This window comes from Elgaria multicarinata, chromosome 3 (genome assembly GCF_023053635.1).
Source record: "Elgaria multicarinata webbii isolate HBS135686 ecotype San Diego chromosome 3, rElgMul1.1.pri, whole genome shotgun sequence".
NCBI lineage: Eukaryota > Metazoa > Chordata > Lepidosauria > Squamata > Anguidae > Elgaria > Elgaria multicarinata.
The window spans coordinates 168,196,975-168,217,559 of record NC_086173.1 but is presented as its reverse complement, the minus strand read 5'-3'; the positions used below and the strand labels follow the sequence as shown (position 1 = coordinate 168,217,559).

General features: G+C 47.7%; 2 protein-coding genes across 4 annotated transcripts in view; one reads left to right on the top strand and one right to left on the bottom strand.

Moving 5' to 3' along the window:
• Positions 1-20,585, top strand: part of LOC134396281 (zinc finger protein 420-like) — a 918,719-nt gene that overhangs the window by 595,361 nt on the left and 302,773 nt on the right. For 2 of the 3 annotated variants that reach the window (XM_063122712.1, XM_063122713.1), the window contains exons 1-2: positions 11,310-11,377; positions 13,154-13,632. In XM_063122712.1, coding sequence (XP_062978782.1) covers positions 13,225-13,632 — 408 coding nt within the window. In that variant the 5' untranslated portion in view covers positions 11,310-11,377; positions 13,154-13,224. Of the gene's footprint in view, positions 1-4,358; positions 4,486-4,639; positions 4,732-11,309; positions 11,378-13,153; positions 13,633-20,585 lie in introns of those variants that run through there. The other variant, XM_063122711.1, reaches the window with a different exon arrangement.
• Positions 1-20,585, bottom strand: part of LOC134396393 (zinc finger protein 124-like) — a 177,938-nt gene that overhangs the window by 97,930 nt on the left and 59,423 nt on the right. The gene's annotated exons all lie outside the window — the stretch shown is intronic.

The window sequence follows — 20,585 nt, the reverse complement described above, 5'->3', positions numbered from 1 at the left end:
ACCCCCTTGCATCTTGCACCCACCTGCTCCTTTGCAAAGGAAGAGAGGCTGAGGCTGCAAACTCCATGCAAACCTCCCAGGCTGCTTTCCCAAGGGTGGGGGGGGAAAGGCGGAAGTGAGTGCATTCAAACAGCCTAGGCTCTTCATGGGGCCTCTCTAAGACCGCGCAAACTCGCTCTCTTTAACCCTTAGATAGACGCAGCACCAAAGAACTGCAGAGATTAAAGAGAGCTGGGTCCTAGAGAGGCCGGTAAAGAGCAAGGGCTGATTGACAGCGCTCACTTCCTCCTCCCCCCACCCTTGGGAAAGCAGCCTGGGAGGTTTGCATGGTGTTTGCATTTGCAAGCCTCCCTTCCCTTGCAGAGGAGCAGGTGGGTGCAGAATGCAAGGGGCTCCCAGGGGGTGGAGGGGAGGGAAAGGGGGTGGAAGGACCCCCCCAGGGTAGGAGCAGAGCAGGGGAGGGAGGCAAGGGCAGGGGTTAGGGGGTGGGAGGGAAGGGAGACCCCCCCCAGGGGACTGACCCACTTGGGGTCCCTCCAGGAGACCCCCGCCTTGCACCTCCTTCCCTCCCCATCATTAGGGGATCCTGGAAGGGAAGGGGGGTGTCTGGGAGGGACACAAGAGGAAAGATCCTGGGTGGGGAGGAGGAATATCCCATCAGTTAGGGAAAAGCTGTTCTGTTGCCATTTCTGCATTGCATTTTGTTTTGCTTCCCCCCCCCGTTTTAAACTGAGTTAACAAGTACCCAGATTCCTATTCTTTGCATTAGTCTCGATGCCTTTTAAACGAACCTGGGGTGCTTTTGTTCCATGAGAAGTGAAGCCTGCTGAGAAGTGAGTGGGTGGGAACAGGGGGGGCTCAGAAGGAGGCCACGGAAGGGATGGGGAGAGAAACTCTGGTTCAGCAGCAGACCTGGGTTTTTTTCCCCTGGAGGAAAGAAAGTTTTGCTGCCTGTAGCCTGAGATGGACTCAGTCTTGCTGTCAAAGCAATGGTCAAGGTGTGGGACAAGAGGCCTCCATGAGCAGAAGTTGCCCTGTGTGTGTTTTACTCCTCATGGCTAGCGGCTTCATGAGCCCAGACTGTTCCTGAACACCCTGCAAAGGCCGAACGTAACATGAGCTGCCTAAAACTATGGGGTTGGGGGGTTGGGGAGAGAGACTGTTGTTTCAAGTTTAAAGCTTTTCCAGGTTGCTGCCCAGCAATCCATATTTCTAGTTGACAACTGAAAAGATATAAAAACACAATCAGAAGGTAAGGAAGTTTACAAGAGTCAGTGAATCAAAAAGAGACCGAAACTTAAGAGAAGTTGACTTTGGTTCTGTTCATTTTCTGTTGTTCTGTTTTGCGCAGCTCCAAGTTTTGCTAACATCTTTGTTTTGCTGGTTTGGATCCTTTTGGGCCACAGTTTACATGTTTGATTTCTACGCCTTGGATTCTAAGAAGAGTCACTTTAAACTTTCCTCTGCGTCTGCAACATCCTGTTCTTCAGATCTGTGCCTGGAATAGGGAGCTCAACCTTCCTTTTAATCTGCCCCCTTTCATTCCTTTTCTGTAAAAGCCGAAACTACACTGTCATATAGTTGAAAGCTTTTAACATTGCATTGAACTCGCTTTGATTGGTGGAAGTTTTATGTGGAGCTAAATTACAATTCAACTGCTGCTAGTTGGGCCGAGAACTCTTTCAACATGTCTTACTAACGGGCATTAGCAAGAGTTAATTTGTGTGTGCATAATATACATATATATGTCTTGGTAATCATTGCATGTTTCACATTTCACTGCTGTATGTGATGTTCTTTTGCATTTGTTTTCTTTACAAACCATATCTTAACTTGCTTAAAGTTTAAAATTAACTTTCAAACATCTGTAACTTTGAACAGCCTCCCATGTGCCTGATTCCTGTGGGACCAAGATTGTAGAGACTCGTTTGAGACAGGTCCTGGGTATTAAGTTGGCCAAAGCTGTATCTAATTCATGCTGCCGCCCATTTCAATTCCTACAGGAAAGTCCTTGCCTGAAGAGAGAAATCGGGAGCAAAGCAAGGAGACCTTTTGAGTCCTGTTCATATCATAGATGGAGAAGAGAGTGAAGATGGAAGAGCCAAACTTTGCAGCAAAATCCCCCCATATCATCCAGGAAGGAAGAGTGCAGGAGAACCAGGCTGGGAGCAACACCAGTTCAGACGTAGAGCACCAGTGCTTCAGGGAATTCTGTTTCCAGGAAGCCAAGGGCCCCCGAGAGGTTTGCAGCTGGATCCACCACCTCTGCCGCCAGTGGCTGAAGCCAGAAAGGAACACCAAAGCTGAGATGCTGGACCTGGTGGTGCTAGAGAAGTTCCTGGCTGTCCTGCCCCTGGAGGTGGAGAGCTGGGTCAGAGAGTGTGGAGCGGAGACCAGTTCCCAGGCGGTGGCCCTGGCAGAAGGTTTCCTTCTGAGCCAGGTGGAGGACAAAGAACAGGTGAGAGCATTTCATCCTGATGACTCCAAGGGATTGAAATCTTAGAACTCCTTGCTAGCATTTCATGGAGTTTTGGTTTTTTTTTGCATGTCCTCTAAGGAAGGGATGCCCCAATTTCCAATGCCCCCCCCCCCAAGAATAGTTATGACTAATGTGTACAGCAGGCCCTCCTCAAAGGATCTTCTAACACAAATAAGCAATGTTTTCCTAAGAAGAGTCTCTCTGCCAAAGGACTGGAGAATGGCCATTGTAACACCACTTCACAGGCCGGTTGGCTTAACGTCTGTTCCAGGTAAATCGGATGAAAGTGTTATTAAGCATATAGAAGGACAAGCCCTGTTGAAAAAAATCAACATGGCTTAGTCCTGTCTCACTAAGCTTTTGGGATTCTTTGAGACTCCCAATAAAGATGTAGACAGTGGTAAACCAGTAAATATAGTTTACTTGGACTTCCAAAAGGCTTTTGACAGAGGCCCTCATGAAACGCTCCTGAGCGAACTTAGCAGTCGTGGAATAAGAGGAGAGGTCCTCTTATGGATCAGTAACTGGTGAAAGAATTGGAAGCCGGGATCAAGAATAAATGGTGCATTTCCCCAATGGAGGGATATAAACAGAGGGGTCCCACAGGGATCTGTATTGGGACCAATGCTTTTGAACTCATTCATAAAAGATCTGGAATTAGGAATGAGCAGTGAATGGGCCAAGTTTGCCAATGGCATTTCATTATTTATGGTGGTTAAATCAAAAAAAGGCATTGTGAGGAGCATCAAAAGCATCTCTCCAAACTGGGAGAAAGGGCTTTGAAATGACCAAAGTGGTTCAAAGTCAGCAATTCTAAAGTGATGCATATCGGGGCAAAAACCTCGAGTATAACCTGATGGGATCTAAGCTAGCAGCGACCACCAAGAAAGAGATCTTGGGATTGTGGTGGACAACTCAATGAAAATGTCCACCCAGTGTGTGGCTGCTGTAAAAAAAGCCAAACTTCATATTTGGAATAATCAAGAGAGGAACGGAGATTATAATGGCCAGTATCATATAACTCCTACATAAATCTATGGTGTGACCATACTTAGAATGCTATTTCAGGTCACTGCAACTAAAAAACAACACGTATTGTAGATCTGGGGAAATGTAGAAAAGAGCAACTAGAACGTTCAAAGGGCTGCAGTTAAGCTATGGAACTCACTACCACAAGATGTAGTGATGGCCACATATTTGGATGGTTTAAAAAGGGGGTTAGATAAATTCCTGGAGGAGACGGCTGTCAGTGGCTACGAGTCGTGATTGCTCTATCCTACCTCCAGTATCAGAAGCAGCATGTCTACGTACACCATGTGCTGCGGAGCATGGGAAGGATGGTTCTGTTGTACTCATGTGCCATTTGTGGGTTTCCCATGGGTCGTTGCTGGAAGAGGATGGATGACCAGATGGACCCTCGATCTAATCCAGCATTGCATTTCATATGGTCACAGGAGAAACAAATGGATTTATGAAGTTCTGGGGAAGGAGGGGCTCCTGCTTCCGCCAGTGGTAGAGTCCTCCCAGAGGACAGGAATAGCATTTGTAGACACCAAACTGCTGTGTTTACATCGGAAGATGCTGGATATCAGCGAATGCCTGGGAGGTTCTGTCTTTCCTCCTGTTTCGTTTTTGGAGGGTGTTGAAGCACTTTGCTTATGTCAGGCTTGAACTCTTAGCCCCAAGTCACACATCCTTACGTGCTCCGCTGATAAAGACACAACTGTGTGGTGTACTGTGTGGCTTGGATGGTGGATCAACTTTGGAAGGAGCCCCTGAATGCAAAGGGATTGGGAAACACAGCCCCTGGCCATCCGCTGACCCATTTCTTTCCTTCCTAATCCCTCTTCTCTCCCTGGGATCCTCCGTCCTGTTCCAGGTGCAGCGGATGTTGGCGGAAGCACCCACAGATTTCCTTGAGGCAGAGAAAGATTCATCGGGCACCACGCAGGGGCTGCTGGAGTGGCGGATATTGCAGGAGGGTGACGGAGGACCCTCCTCACTGGGTAAGGATTAGGGGGACATATTTCCCCATGGTCTCCCTCCCTCAATTATGCCTGAGCGGCTTGAGCTGCTTTCATGTTCTCCTTGAGCCTGATTTTTTTTCCCTTTGGGGGTGTGGAGAGGGAAATCTACCCACCTTCTTTACCTTCCTCACAGGAAATGAAGGGACCTTCAAAGAGGGTGAACTGACTCCTAGGCCTCCTTCGCTTTGTGGTGTTGAGGAAGCGGTTTCTGCGCAGCCTGGGCAGGTAGGGGAGTCCTGGGGGCCTCCGTCCCCTGCACATCTCTTTGGTCCTGGAAGAACCTGCCCCTTTAGCCTTTGCTCCCCTCCAAGGTGGTTGCTAGGAAGGCCTTGAATGTCACTCATGAAGTTTTGGATCCTGTAGAATTCCTCTGACCTGCTCACCTTGAATTGTCTTCATTGATTGCAGTGTTATGTGTAAGGGGAACATGGGCCTCTTTTTCTTCTTTCAGGGTCTGGTGACCTTTGAGGACGTTTCTGTGCATTTCTCGGAGGAGGAGTGGGCTCTGCTGGAGCCAGGCCAATGGACTCTGCACAAGGAAGTCATGGGGGATATACGCGGGATCCTGGCCTCTTTGGGTAAGGAATGGGACCCCTCTGAGTAAGGATCCCTCTTTGCCTTTTGGTGTAATTGATGACAACAGTGCCTGGGCCACATTCTTGGAAACTAGTCCAGAGAAAGTTCACAATGCAACGGATGTTCCATTCTTAGCAGAGTTAGACTAGCAGAAGATGCCAGGATAGTTGAAATCCTACTATTACTACAATCTTGCCTATGTGAACATTTTATCTTTTCCAAGAAAGCTTCATCCATGTCTTCTGGCTGGCAGGTCGATCTGTTCAATAGTGCCACAACCATAACGTTCTTATTTCTCCCTCCACCTTTACCAAATTGCTTTAGACCCGGCTTCCTTTCTCAGAATCATGGGTTTCCCTACCGGCATATATATTCCTCACAAGTAACAATATTCCCCGTCCCTTCTTGTTTTGTCTATTTCATTTGATTACTGTTCAATACTACTACTACTACTAAATGTATGTCTTACCTGCTGATTGAGTTGGGGAACAACAGTAAATATATAATACATAAAACTGAATTAAAACATAATATACATTGTTAAAACATCCTAAAATCGTTTTTAAAACATCCTAAAATTACGCTGGATAGCCCTGCTGGAAGAGATAAGATTTGATAGCTTTCTTGAATGCTAGTAGACTGTTAAGTTGACAGGTCTCCAGCAGGCCATTCCACAGTCTGGGAGCAGCAGAAGAGAAGGTCCTCTGGGTAATGGTTGTCAATCTAGCTCTATTCCAATCCTGAGTCTTATCCCACCATGTCTCAGTGATGCATATCACCCTATTGCTTTAGACCCGGCTTCCTTTCTCAGAATCATGGTTTTCCCTACGGGCGGTTACATTCCTTACATGTAACAATATTCCCTCTCCTTTCCTGTTTCATCTGTTCCATTTGAACAAGGTCTCCTGTTCGATGGTTCCATTCCAATCCTGAGTCTTCTCCCAACACGTTTCAGTGATGCAGGTGAGATTGTACCTGCACACCCCTGTATTAGGGATCCCAGATTCATACAGTTCTATTGATCAGCAGAGGATATTTAATAGATTTGGAAGGCCCTGTTTCTCCACTAAGTGTTTTTTTTAATCCTGTTAATCAAATCAGCAAAAGGTTTGGTTAGTTCCCTCATAAAAGGAAGATTTGTTTTTATTCTTTCAGGTGATCTCAGAGAGAGCAAGAAAAAAGGTGTACACCAGAGAAGGAAAACTGAAACTGAATTGAAGTGGGGAAACAAATCCATTTCTGTTGAAGGGTCAGAAGTCCGTGAAAGTCCATTAGTAGAAGAATCAAGGAAAAGGAATATTCACAATAGGAAGACGCAGTGGAAAAGCTCTCAGTATATAGAGACTCAGACGATACACCTTACCAAACGCCAAAAATTTCACTCAGGAGAGAAAAGATTTCATTGCTTGCAGTGTGAGAAGCAATTCAGTTGCAGCTCAGAACTTTACTTGCATAAAAGAATTCACACAGGGGAGAAGCCCTATAAATGCTCTCAATGTGGAAAACGTTTTACTCAGCACCGTTATCTTAAAGCACATCAATATATCCACACAGAGGAAAAGCCCTTTAAATGCTCTGAATGTGGAAAGAGTTTCACTGAGCGGAGGAATCTTAAAGCACATCAAAGCATCCACACAGGAGAAAAACCCTTTAAATGCTCTGAATGTGGAAAGGGTTTCACTGTGCGGAAGTACCTTAAACTGCATCAAAGCATTCACAAAGGGGAGAAGCCCTTTATATGCTCTGAATGTGGAAAGCGTTTCACTTTTCATGTAGATCTCAGAAAACATCAAATTATCCACACAGGTGAAAAGCCCTATAAATGCTCTGAATGTGGAAAGTGTTTCAATCAGCGCAAGAATCTTAAAACACATCAAAATATCCACACAGGTGAGAAGCCCTATAAATGCTGTGAATGTGGAAAGAGTTTCACTTATCGCAAGACCCTGAAAGCACATCAATATATCCACACGGGGAAGAAGCCCTTTGAATGCTTTGAATGTGGGAAGGGTTTTAGTAGCAACATGAAGCTTAAACACCATCACAGAATCCACACTGACGAGAAGCCCTTTAAATGCTCAGAGTGTGGAAAGGGTTTCAGTATCAGTTCAAGTGTTAACCGGCATCCAAATATCCACGCAGGGGAAAAGCTCTTTAAATGCTCTGAGTGTGGAAAGAGTTTCAGTCAGAGCATGACACTGAAAGCACATCCAAATATCCACATAGGGGAGAAAACCTATATATGTTCTGAGTGCGGGAAGGGTTTCTGTAGTAGTTCAAACCTTAAGCGGCATCAAAACATCCACACAGGGGAGAAGCCCTATCAATGCTCAGAGTGTGGAAAGCGCTTTGGTCACAGCTGCGTTCTTAAGTCACATCAAAGAACTCACACGGGTGAGAAGCCCTTTAAATGCTCAGAGTGTGGAAAGAGTTACAGTTCCAGCAAGAGCCTTATAAACCATCAGAGACTCCACACTGGTGAGAAGCCCTTTCAATGCTCTGAATGTGGAAAGAGTTACAGTTCCAGCTCAAGTCTTAAAAACCATTACAGAATCCACACAGGTGAGAAACGCTATGAGTGCTTAGAGTGCGGAAAGAGCTTTGTTCACAGCGCACACCTTAAACGACATCAAAGAATTCACACAGTGGCAATGCCGTAGAAGTGCCCAGACTTTGGAAAGCAATTCAATCAGACATTGCACCTTACCTCCAGGGCCTCTGAGAGGAATTTTACCAGGGGGTACAAAGTTTCTTTTGCACCCCTTCCTTTCTCCATCAGTCACTCTGTTTTTATCCACTACAGTTTTGTGCCATGTGCCATTTAAGGCGTTATGCTCTTACATTCCCTCCACGATAAATATAAATAAAATAAAAGAGGATCGAAGATAAGAAAGCACATTTGATTTGAGCATCTTTGTTTATGCTACAATACAGAGAATGAGAAAGAATTTAAATTGAAACCTTTTATATTGCAATGCAGATCAGATCATCAGAAGACATAAGTATTAGTAAAAGGGGGGGGAAGGTAAATAAACTTACTATATGCTTTAAAAAAAGAGCTATCCTGGCCTTTTTTTGTGAAAAATTTTGAACCAGCATGAAAATTAATTGTTCTGGCAATGTTTGATTCACTACTTAGCCCGGCCAAATCCACAAGACGTTCCTGAGACATTGTAGACCTTAAATAATTCTTAATTAGCTTAAGTTTGCTAAATGACCTCTCTCCGGAAGCTACTGTTGCTGGAATTGTGAATAGTATTCTTAAGCTAACACAAACATTTGGAAACAGGTCACCCAAGTCTGTACTCCATTAACCAGTTCAAAGAATTTCCATTGTTTTCATCAATTCAATGGGATGAACCAGAAAATGCTAGACCACGTTCTCCCAAGAAGAGTACAACATTGATGATGTGCTTTAGCTTCCGTTTTGATTGACGCTTCTAAGATGATGTCTACTCCTGTCCCAAACAGCGGTCACCTTTCTAGTTCTCGCCAAGCTAGGTGACTATTGCCTTTTTCATGGTTTAGGATCCTGTTGGAAAGTTTCCGCCACTTTCCATTAGAATCCTAGCCTTCAGCGGATACAAAGCAGATTAAATGCAGAAGGCCTTCAAAAGGCAGCTGGACAACCATCTGTCAGGGATGCTTTAGGGTGGATTCCTGCACTGAGCAGGGGGTTGGACTCCATGGCCTTATAGGCCCCTTCCATCTCTACTATTCTATGATTCTATGGTGCTTTGAGCCTTCATCTCTCTGGAGAATTGGAGGAGATTTGGAGGCTAATGATGAGGTGCAGGGAGCGCTTGTCAGATTTGCAGATGACACAAAATTGGGTGGGATAGCTAATACCCTGGAAGACAGTAACAAACTTCAAAGGGATCTTGATAGGCTGGAGTGCTGGGCTGAAAACAACAGAATGAAATTTAATAGGGATAAATGCCAAGTTCTACATCCAGGAAATAGAAAGCAAATGCACAGTTACAAGATGTGGGATACTTGGCTCAGCAATACTACAAACGAGAAGGATCTTGGAGTTGTTGTAGATCAAAAGCTGAACATGAGCCAACAGTGTGATATGGCTGCAAGAAAGGCAACTGCTATTTTGGGCTGCATTAATAGAAATATAGCTTCCAAATCACGTGGGGTCCTGGTTCCTCTCTATTCGGCCCTGGTTAGGCCTCATCTAGAGCATTGCGTCCAGTTCTGGGCTCCACAGTTAAAGAAGGATGCAGACAAGCTGGAACGTGTTCAGAGGAGGGCAACCAGGATGATCAGGGGTCTGGAAACAAAGCCCTATGAAGAGAGACTGAAAGAACTGGGCATGTTTAGCCTGGAGAAGAGAAGATTGAGGGGAGGCACACGGCTGTCACACAGAGGAGGGCCAGGATCTCTTCTTGACCCTACCAGAGTAGAGGACACAGAATCTGGCTCAAGCCAGATTCCAGCAGGACCTCAGGAAAAACTTCCTGAGAGAGCAGTACGACAATGGAACCAGTTACCGAGGGAGGTTGTGGGCTCTCCCACACTAGAGGCCTTCAAGAGGCAGCTGAACAACCATCTGTCAGGGATGCTTTAGGGTGGATTCCTGCATTAAGCAGGGTGTTGGACTCGATGGCCTTATAGGCCCTTTCCAACACCATTATTCTATGATTCTAATACCTAAGCATTTGTAAAGTGATGCACACTGGAGCAAAGCATCCCAATGTCACAAATACACTGATGGGATCTCAGCCTGTGGTGACTTCTCTATGATGAAAGGTGATCAGATCTGGGACTACCACTCATATCATATTCCCCATCCTGTCCTCATGGCTTATCTGCTTTGGGAGAATGAGAATTTCACTTGCAATTTCTGCGTCCTTAGGGAGGATGTGGCATTAATGCTTGTGAGCCTTAGCTCCCAATTTTCCTGCTTTTTGGTGCTGGGTTTGAAATTGTAGAGCCGTAACGTTGTTTTTGTAAACCATAGTTTTTTTTCTAATGAATAATATTATGGATCATAATTTCTGCGAATTGCAATATATAAAACTACGTAGGTTTACACAAAATGTGAGTCCTAGTCTTCACACAATATATGGAAACATTTCCTGAGATCCCAGGAAATTCCTTGCTCCCCTCCTTTGGGGTTCCCTTTTTGACCCCAGGTCCAGGTACGATGTACCCCCTTTACCCTCCTCATTGGCCCTGGTTTTCTCTCTCTTTTCCTCTTCTGCAATATTTTTGTCATGAGGTATTGCTATGTCGATGAGGAAGTTGTGTTTTTCTTTTTTTGGTTAGGACTGTTATGTCTGATCGATTGGAAAGTATTGTTTTGTCCCTGAATCGTTCTGTCCCGGCATAGCGTGGCTTGACTTGTTTGAGTGTGTCTGGATCTGCTAGGTTCTGAAAGTTCTGGTCACCACACCTTAAAAAGGATATTATATAGCTGGAAAAAGTGCAGAAAAGGGCAACTAAAAGGATGAAGGGGCTGGAGCATCTCCCCTATGAGGGAAGGTGACATCTACTGGGATTGTTTAGCTTGGAAAAAAGGAGGCTGAGGGGAGAAACTGATAGAGGTGTACAAAATTATGCCTGGTGTGGAGAATGTGGACAGGGGGACATTTTTTCTCCCTCTCTCAAACTACTAGAACCGAATGGGGTCATCCCTTGAAGCTGATGAGTGGGACAAATAAAAGGAAGGACTTCTTCATTTTATTATGGTTTTAATTTTTGTGAACAGCCCAGAGAGCTTCAGCTATTGGGCGGTATAAAAATGTAATAAATAAATAAATTCACACAGCGCATAATTAAACTATGGAACTCACTACCACAAGATGTAGTGATGGCCACCCACGTGGATGGCTTTAAAAAGGGGGTTGGGTAAATTCCTGGAGGAGGCGAAGGCTATCAATAGCTACTAGCCCTGATGCAAACAGCACCCAGGGGCTGCAATCCGTGCATGCAATGCATTTCCAAATGACAAAAACACCCAGTGGGTGCAATCCCTGTTCTGGTTGTTTTTGCTTACTTGCAGGCTCAGTGGCGATTGGCTGATTGATTATAGTTCTTATCCGAACAATAACTAAAGTGCTCTGGGTGGAAGAAGCGTTTGGAGGAATCTTTGCAGCAATATGGTGTTGAGTACATCTAAGGGTTAAAGAGAGCGAGTTTGCAAGGTCCTAGAGAAGCAAGTAAAGAGCAAAGGCTGATTGAATGCACTCACTTCCGCCTTCCCCCCCTTTCCTTTAGGAAAGCAGCCTGGGAGGTTTGCACGGTGTTTGCATCTGCAAGCCTCTTTTCCACTGCAAAGGAGCAGGTGGGTTCAAGATGCAAGGGGGTCCCAGGGGGTGGAGGAGAGAGAAAGGGGGTGGAAGGAGCCCCCCTCCAGGGCAGGAGCAGAGAAGGGAGGGATCCCCAAAGCAGGGAGGCAAATTTGGGGTGGGGGGTGGGGGGAGAGAGAGAGAGACCCCCCTGCCCCCCCACAGGGGACTGACCCACTTGGGGGGCCCTCCAGGACACCCCCCGCCTTGCACCTCCTTCCCTCCCCATCATTAGGGGATCCTGGAAGGGAAGGCTGGAGAAAAAGGGGGGTCTGAGAGGGACACAAGAGGAAAGACCCTGGGTGGGGAGGAGGAACAGCCCGTCAGTTAGGAAAAAAACTCTTCTGTTGCCATTTCTGCATTGCATTTTGTTTTGTTTCATCTCCCCTGTTTTAAACTGAATTACCTTTGCTTGACATTAGTCTCGATGCCTTTCAAATGAACCTGGGGCGGTTTTGTTTCATAAGAAGTGAAGCCTGGTGAGAAGTGAGTGGGTGGGAACAGAGGGGGCTCAGAAGGAGGCCATGGAAGGGATGGGGAGAGAAACCCTGGTTCAGCAGCAGACCTGGGGAGTTTTTTCTCCTGGAGGGCAGAAAGGTTTTGCCACCTGGAGCCTGAGATGGACTCAGTCCTGCTGTCAAAGCAATGGTCCAGGTGTGGAACAAGAGGCCTCCATGAGAAGAAGTCGCCCTGTGTGCGTTTTGCTCCTCATGGCTAGTGGGTCTGTGAGTCCGGACTGTTCCTGAAAACCCTGCAAAGGCCGAACGTAACATGAGCTGCCTCAAACTATGTGTAGGGGAAGGCTGTTGGTTCACTTTTCTGCCCAGCAATCCACGACCAGATTTCTAGTTGACAACTGAAAAGACATAAAAAGCACAATCAGAAGGCAAGGAAGTTTAGGGGACTCAGTGAATCAAAAAAAGACTGAAACTTAAGAGAAGCTGACTTTGGGTCTGTTCATTTTCTGTTGTTCTATTTTGCATAGCTCCAAGTTTTGCTAACAGGTTTTTTTTGGGGGGAGTGCTAGTTTGGATCCTATTGGGGCACAGTTTGCATGTTTGAGTCCTACGCCTTGGATTCTAAGAGGAGACACTTTAAACTTTCCTCTGCGTCTGCAACGTCCTGTTCTTCAGATCTGTGTGTGGAATAGGAAGCTATACCTTTCTTTTAACAACCCCCCTTTCATTCCTTTTCTGTAGAAATCTAGACTATACTGTCATACTGCTGAAAGCTTTTAACGTTGCATTGAGTGTGTTTTGATTGGTGGAAGTTTTAAGTGGAGCTAAATTACAACTCAACTGCTGCTAGTTATGCTGAGTACTCTTTTAACATGTCTTACTAACAGGCCTTAGCAAAAGTTAAACTGTTGTGTTTTGGGTGTGCATAATATACATCTGTGTGTCTTGGTAATCATTGCTTGTTTCACATTTCAATGCTCTATGTGTTATTTTGCATTTGCTTTCTTCATAAACTATATCTTAAGGCTTCCTGTGTGATACGTTTCATTTGTTTAAAAAGTTTAAGGCGTATTCACCGTTTTCTTGTTTAAAGTTTAAAATTAACTTTCAGACATCTGTAACTTTGAATAGCCTTAAGTCAGCCCTGGCTACATTCACTCTCTCCCCCTGGGGCAGAGTCAGAACCTCATTTTCAACCATGTGCCTGATTCCTGTGGGATCAAGATTGTAGAGACCCATTTGAGACAGGTCCTGGGTATTAAGTTGGCCAAAGCTGTATCTAATTCATGCCACTGCCCATTTCAATTCCTACAGGAAAGCCCTTGCCTGAACAGAGAAATCGGGAGCAAAGCAAGGAGACCTTTTGAGTCCTGTTGATAGCGGAGATGGAGACGAAACTAAAGATGGAAGAGCAAAACTTTGCAGCAAAAGGCACCCGTATCATCCAGGAAGGGAGCAGTGCATTGCCCTGGGAAGGAAGAGGGCAGGAGAACGAGGCTGGGAGCAACACCAGCTCAGATGTGGGGTGCCAGCACTTCAGGGAATTCTCTTTTCAGGAAGCCAAGGGCCCCCGAGAGGTTTGCAGCCAACTCCACCGCCTTTGCTGCCAGTGGCTGAAGCCAGAAAGGAACACCAATGCTGAGATGCTGGACCTGGTGGTGCTAGAGAAGTTCCTCTCTGTCCAGCCCCCAGAGATGGAGAGCTGGGTCAGAGAATGTGGGGCGGAGACCAGTTCCCAGGCGGTGGCCCTGGCAGAAGGCTTCCTCCTGAGCCAGGCGGAGGACAAAGAGCAGGTGAGATGACTCCAAGGGATTGAAATCTTAGAACTCCCCACTAGTATCTCAAGGTGTTTTGGGGTTGTTGTTTTTTCATGTCCTCTAAGGAAGGGATGCCCCAGTTTCCAATGCCCCCCCCCCCCCAAGAATAGTTGTACCTAATGTGTAGAGCAGGCCCTCCTCAGGGGATCTTCTAACATAAATCAGCAATGTTTTCCTAAGATCAGTCTCTGTTGCCAAAGGACTGGAGAATGGCCAATGTAACACCAATTTACAAGCTGGTGATCTTAACGTCTGTTCCAGGAAAATTGGTTGAAAGCATGATTAAGCATATCATAGAATCATAGAATAGCAGAGTTGGAAGGGGCCTACAAGGCCATCAAGTCCAACTCCCTGCTCAATGCAGGAATCCACCCTAAAGCATCCTTGTATAGAAGAACAAGCCCTGCTGAAAAAGAATCAACAAGTTAAGTCCTGTCCCACTAAGCTTTTAGAGTTCTTTGAGTGCCAGTAAGGATGTAGGCAGTGGTAAACCAGTAAACATAGTTTACTTGGACTTCCAAAAGGCTTTTGACAGAGTCCTCCACAAAACACTCCTGAGCGAACTTAGCAGTCATGGAATAAGAGGTGAGGTCCTCTTATGGATCAGTAATTGGCTAAAGAATAGAAAGCAGAGGGCAGGAGTAAATGGGTTGTGATGTTTTACTGCATGTAGCTATATTGTTAAGTGTAATATGAAAGTTTATTAAGGTTTGCGGAGTTTAAAGAAAGTGCTTACTTTGGGTTTGTGGCAGAATGGTAAGTATGAAGCCATAGAGGGGGGAGTGAGTGCTGGATGGAAGGAGAGTGCTGATTGGATGTTTGAGTGGAACATCTGGATTGGCTGTGAGAGAAGGGAAGGAGACGCAGGACTGTGTGCTGCTGTTGATAGGAGAGAAGGGATGATGATGATGATGAGAGGAAGTTTTGGGATAGTTAGGGTGACCATATGAAAAGGAGAACAGGGCTCCTATATCTTTAACAGTTGCATAGAAAAGGGAATTTCAGCAGGTGTCATTTGTAGGCATGCAGCACCTGGTGAAATTCCCTCTTCATCACCACAGTTAAAGCTGCAGGAGCTATACTGCAGCTATACTGTGACCAGATTTAAAAGAGGGCAGGGCACCTGCAGCTTTAACTGTGGTGATGAAGGGGAAATTTCACCAGGTTCCCCATATATACAAATCACACCTGCTGAAATTCCCTTTTATTATTATTATTATTTATTTATATAGCACCATCAATGTACATGGTGCTGTACATGGTGCTTTTCAATGCAACTGTGAAAGATGCAGGAGCCCTGTCCTCCTTTTCATATGGTCACCCTAGGATAGAGATAGGAAGGGTCTGCGTGTTTTGTTGTTTTGGTGAATTAGAGCGTGGGAGAGAGAATAGGGGTAGAGTAGGTAGGAGTACTTACAAAGTCACATTTGAAATGTTGAAGTGAAATTACCATCTGAAATGGTTAAGCATTGTCCCTTGAAACCATTATGCTTGTGAACTGAGAGAAACCATTACACTTTTGAACTTGCATTAATGTCTTGTTAATAAATTACATTCATTTGCGCCTGGGGAAGGGTACAGGTTGATATATAGTGGCAGCAGAAGGGAGAGGTTTGGGGCTAGGGTGTGGATCTGTATAGCTGTGGGGCCTAGGCAGAAGTAGGTGTGCCACAGGGACTAATTTAGCATCCCAAACCCTTGACAAAGGCACCTGAGCTGGGTCCTTTGGGTTCCAGAAAGAATAAGAGTGATCCAAAGTAAACCCAGTGCAGAGGTGGTCGTTACAATGGTGTATTACCCCAATGGAGGGATGTCAACAGTGGGGTCCCACAGGGATCTGTATTGGGACCAATGCTTACCAGCTCATTTGTAAAAGACCTGGAATTAGGAGTGAGCAGTGAATTGGCCAAGTTTGCCAATGACATTCCACTATTTATGGTCCGGTCCGGTGCTACTATTAAGGCCAACTAGGCAACCGCCTAGAGCGGAGACGTCACAGGGACGGACTGCCCCCTCTCCCCAATACTTGTGTCAGATATGTTATTTATTTATTTATTTATTTATTTATTTATTTATTTATTTCACTTATATACCACTCCCATAGCCGGGGCTCTCTGGGCAGTTTCAAAAATTCTAACATTAAGATTAAAACGAGTATACAAAATTTAAAATCCTAAAACACAGAACGTACACACATAAAGCATTAAAAACCGTTAAAAAACTAAACATGTGGGTGATTAAGATGTGCCGCCATATGCCTGGGCAAAGAGGAAAGTCTTAACCCGGCGCCGGAAAGATAGCAGCGTTGGCACCAGGCGAGCCTCGTCAGGGAGATCGTTCCATAGTCTGGGGGCCACCACCGGAAAGGCCCTGTCCCTCGTTGCCACACTCCGAGCCTCTCTCGAAGTAGGCACCCGGAGGAGGACCTAAGATGTTGAACGTAGTGACCGGGTATATTCACGGCGGGAGAGGCGTTCCATCAGGTATTGTGGTCCCAAGTCGTGTAAGGCTTTATAGGTCAAAACCAGCACCTTGAATTTTGGGAGGGGGGCTTGGCTTGCGTGCGCCCCTGCGTGGCCAGCCTTTTCCTGCAGCTGCCATCAGAAGCCCCGGAGAGGTGCCGCTCGTTTCTGCTGTCCGTGCAGGGGTAGGGTGGGGGGTTGTTGCTTGTTGCAAAACCACGTTGGAGGAGACAACGTGGAGGAGACGGAAGAGGAGCGAACGCTCTGTGGGTCGGGAAGGCGGGTGGGGAGGATGCAGAGACAGGTTGCCCCCGCAGAGCATCAACAGCCCCGGCACACCGCCTACCCCGCTGGGGGCAGCAGCCGCTGGTGACCGAGCAGAGACTGCGGGGCAGAGACCACCCCGCCCCGCCCCCCCAACCAGCCAGCCAGCCAGGGCTCGATTGCAGCCCCTCCTCGCAGGGTGTGCAGAGGTGCAGAAGCGGTGTGCCCAGCCTTGCTGCTGCGCCCCAAAGGAGAGTTGGAGAGGCTGCACTTCCAGAGCTGGGCCGGGGTGGGTGGGGTGGTGCCACGACACAGGCCCTGAACACCAGACCTCATGTCTGCCACCACTTACTATGGGGCAACACAGGCCCTGAACACCAGACCTCATGTCTGCCACCACTTACTATGGGGCAACACAGGCCCTGAACACCAGACCTCATGTCTGCCACCACTTACTATGGGGCAACACAGGCCCTGAACACCAGACCTCATGTCTGCCACCACTTACTATGGGGCAACACAGGCCCTGAACACCAGACCTCATGTCTGCCACCGCTTACTATGGGGCAACACAGGCCCTGAACACCAGACCTCATGTCTGCCACCGCTTACTATGGGGCAACACAGGCCCTGAACACCAGACCTCATGTCTGCCACCACTTACTATGGGGCAACACAGGCCCTGAACACCAGACCTCATGTCTGCCACCACTTGCTATGGGGCAACACAGGCCCTGAACACCAGACCTCATGTCTGCCACCACTTACTATGGGGCAACACAGGCCCTGAACACCAGACCTCATGTCTGCCACCACTTACTATGGGGCAACACAGGCCCTGAACACCAGACCTCATGTCTGCCACCACTTACTATGGGGCAACACAGGCCCTGAACACCAGACCTCATGTCTGCCACCACTTACTATGGGGCAACACAGGCCCTGAACACCAGACCTCATGTCTGCCACCACTTACTATGGGGCAACACAGGCCCTGAACACCAGACCTCATGTCTGCCACCACTTACTATGGGGCAACACAGGCCCTGAACACCAGACCTCATGTCTGCCACCACTTACTATGGGGCAACACAGGCCCTGAACACCAGACCTCATGTCTGCCACCACTTACTATGGGGCAACACAGGCCCTGAACACCAGACCTCATGTCTGCCACCGCTTACTATGGGGCAACACAGGCTCTGAACACCAGACCTCATGTCTGCCACCGCTTACTATGGGGCAACACAGGCCCTGAACACCAGACCTCATGTCTGCCACCACTTACTATGGGGCAACACAGGCCCTGAACACCAGACCTCATGTCTGCCACCACTTACTATGGGGCAACACAGGCTCTGAACACCAGACCTCATGTCTGCCACCACTTACTATGGGGCAACACAGGCTCTGAACACCAGACCTCATGTCTGCCACCACTTACTATGGGGCAACACAGGCCCTGAACACCAGACCTCATGTCTGCCACCACTTACTATGGGGCAACACAGGCTCTGAACACCAGACCTCATGTCTGCCACCACTTACTATGGGGCAACACAGGCTCTGAACACCAGACCTCATGTCTGCCACCACTTACTATGGGGCAACACAGGCCCTGAACACCAGACCTCATGTCTGCCACCACTTACTATGGGGCAACACAGGCCCTGAACACCAGACCTCATGTCTGCCACCACTTACTATGGGGCAACACAGGCCCTGAACACCAGACCTCATGTCTGCCACCACTTACTATGGGGCAACACAGGCCCTGAACACCAGACCTCATGTCTGCCACCACTTGCTATGGGGCAACACAGGCCCTGAACACCAGACCTCATGTCTGCCACCACTTGCTATGGGGCAACACAGGCCCTGAACACCAGACCTCATGTCTGCCACCACTTACTATGGGGCAACACAGGCCCTGAACACCAGACCTCATGTCTGCCACCACTTACTATGGGGCAACACAGGCTCTGAACACCAGACCTCATGTCTGCCACCGCTTACTATGGGGCAACACAGGCTCTGAACACCAGACCTCATGTCTGCCACCGCTTACTATGGGGCAACACAGGCTCTGAACACCAGACCTCATGTCTGCCACCACTTACTATGGGGCAACACAGGCCCTGAACACCAGACCTCATGTCTGCCACCACTTGCTATGGGGCAACACAGGCCCTGAACACCAGACCTCATGTCTGCCACCACTTACTATGGGGCAACACAGGCCCTGAACACCAGACCTCATGTCTGCCACCGCTTACTATGGGGCAACACAGGCCCTGAACACCAGACCTCATGTCTGCCACCACTTACTATGGGGCAACACAGGCCCTGAACACCAGACCTCATGTCTGCCACCACTTACTATGGGGCAACACAGGCCCTGAACACCAGACCTCATGTCTGCCACCACTTACTATGGGGCAACACAGGCCCTGAACACCAGACCTCATGTCTGCCACCGCTTACTATGGGGCAACACAGGCTCTGAACACCAGACCTCATGTCTGCCACCACTTGCTATGGGGCAACACAGGCCCTGAACACCAGACCTCATGTCTGCCACCGCTTACTATGGGGCAACACAGGCCCTGAACACCAGACCTCATGTCTGCCACCGCTTACTATGGGGCAACACAGGCCCTGAACACCAGACCTCATGTCTGCCACCACTTACTATGGGGCAACACAGGCCCTGAACACCAGACCTCATGTCTGCCACCACTTACTATGGGGCAACACAGGCCCTGAACACCAGACCTCATGTCTGCCACCACTTACTATGGGGCAACACAGGCCCTGAACACCAGACCTCATGTCTGCCACCGCTTACTATGGGGCAACACAGGCCCTGAACACCAGACCTCATGTCTGCCACCGCTTACTATGGGGCAACACAGGCCCTGAACACCAGACCTCATGTCTGCCACCACTTACTATGGGGCAACACAGGCCCTGAACACCAGACCTCATGTCTGCCACCACTTACTATGGGGCAACACAGGCCCTGAACACCAGACCTCATGTCTGCCACCGCTTACTATGGGGCAACACAGGCTCTGAACACCAGACCTCATGTCTGCCACCACTTGCTATGGGGCAACACAGGCCCTGAACACCAGACCTCATGTCTGCCACCACTTACTATGGGGCAACACAGGCCCTGAACACCAGACCTCATGTCTGCCACCACTTACTATGGGGCAACACAGGCCCTGAACACCAGACCTCATGTCTGCCACCGCTTACTATGGGGCAACACAGGCCCTGAACACCAGACCTCATGTCTGCCACCACTTACTATGGGGCAACACAGGCCCTGAACACCAGACCTCATGTCTGCCACCACTTACTATGGGGCAACACAGGCTCTGAACAACAGACCCGGCCGAGGCTACTCCCTGTTCAAGCCAAGCACCACCGCTTGATACGCCTGAGGCAAGGGATAAAGCCCACCTTCCTCCAAACTATGTGGAGAAAGGGGTTTAAAATGGAGAATGGATTTAATATATATATAATGTGCTGTGAGTTATATCTGCTAAGGTGAATGATTGTCAGAGTGGGTGCTGAATGATGTAAACTTAAGATGATAAATGCCAAACAGACACGTGGGATTTTCCTTTGGTAGTTTTAAAACAAACAATCAAAATTTATTTTTAAAAGTTCATAAGCTTTGTTTCAAATAACAACATTTAAAAACCTTTTTGAAACCTTCCATACAATCCGCTCACTCATTCACATTCGCGCTTTCCTTTTTCTCACACAATCACTCTTGAACTTTCTTTATTCTCAGTATTGATTAATATACTTCCACTACCTGCACACCACACTCTAAAGACACCACTCACTACACTGACTCTCAAATTTCCCAGAACTTAAGTACCATAAACACAGAGAGGACTACAGACTCTAAGAGCCCCTAACAAGTCTCCCTGGAAAGAACTCTCAATCCCCTCCGTCCTTCCCTTATATATGACTCCTCCCCCTCCCAAGACATTCTAACTCCGCCCACTCAGGCCAACATTCTACAAACCACAGACTTACAAACAGCAGACATACCTTTGGGAATTGACTTGTGGGGTGTAACGCCACAGGTGGCCATCGGGGAGGCGTGGAAGAAGTGGTGCCCCATGGGCTGCCCCTCAGAATAAGGGCAGGGCTGCAACCCCAAAAAGCTTTGGGGCAGCG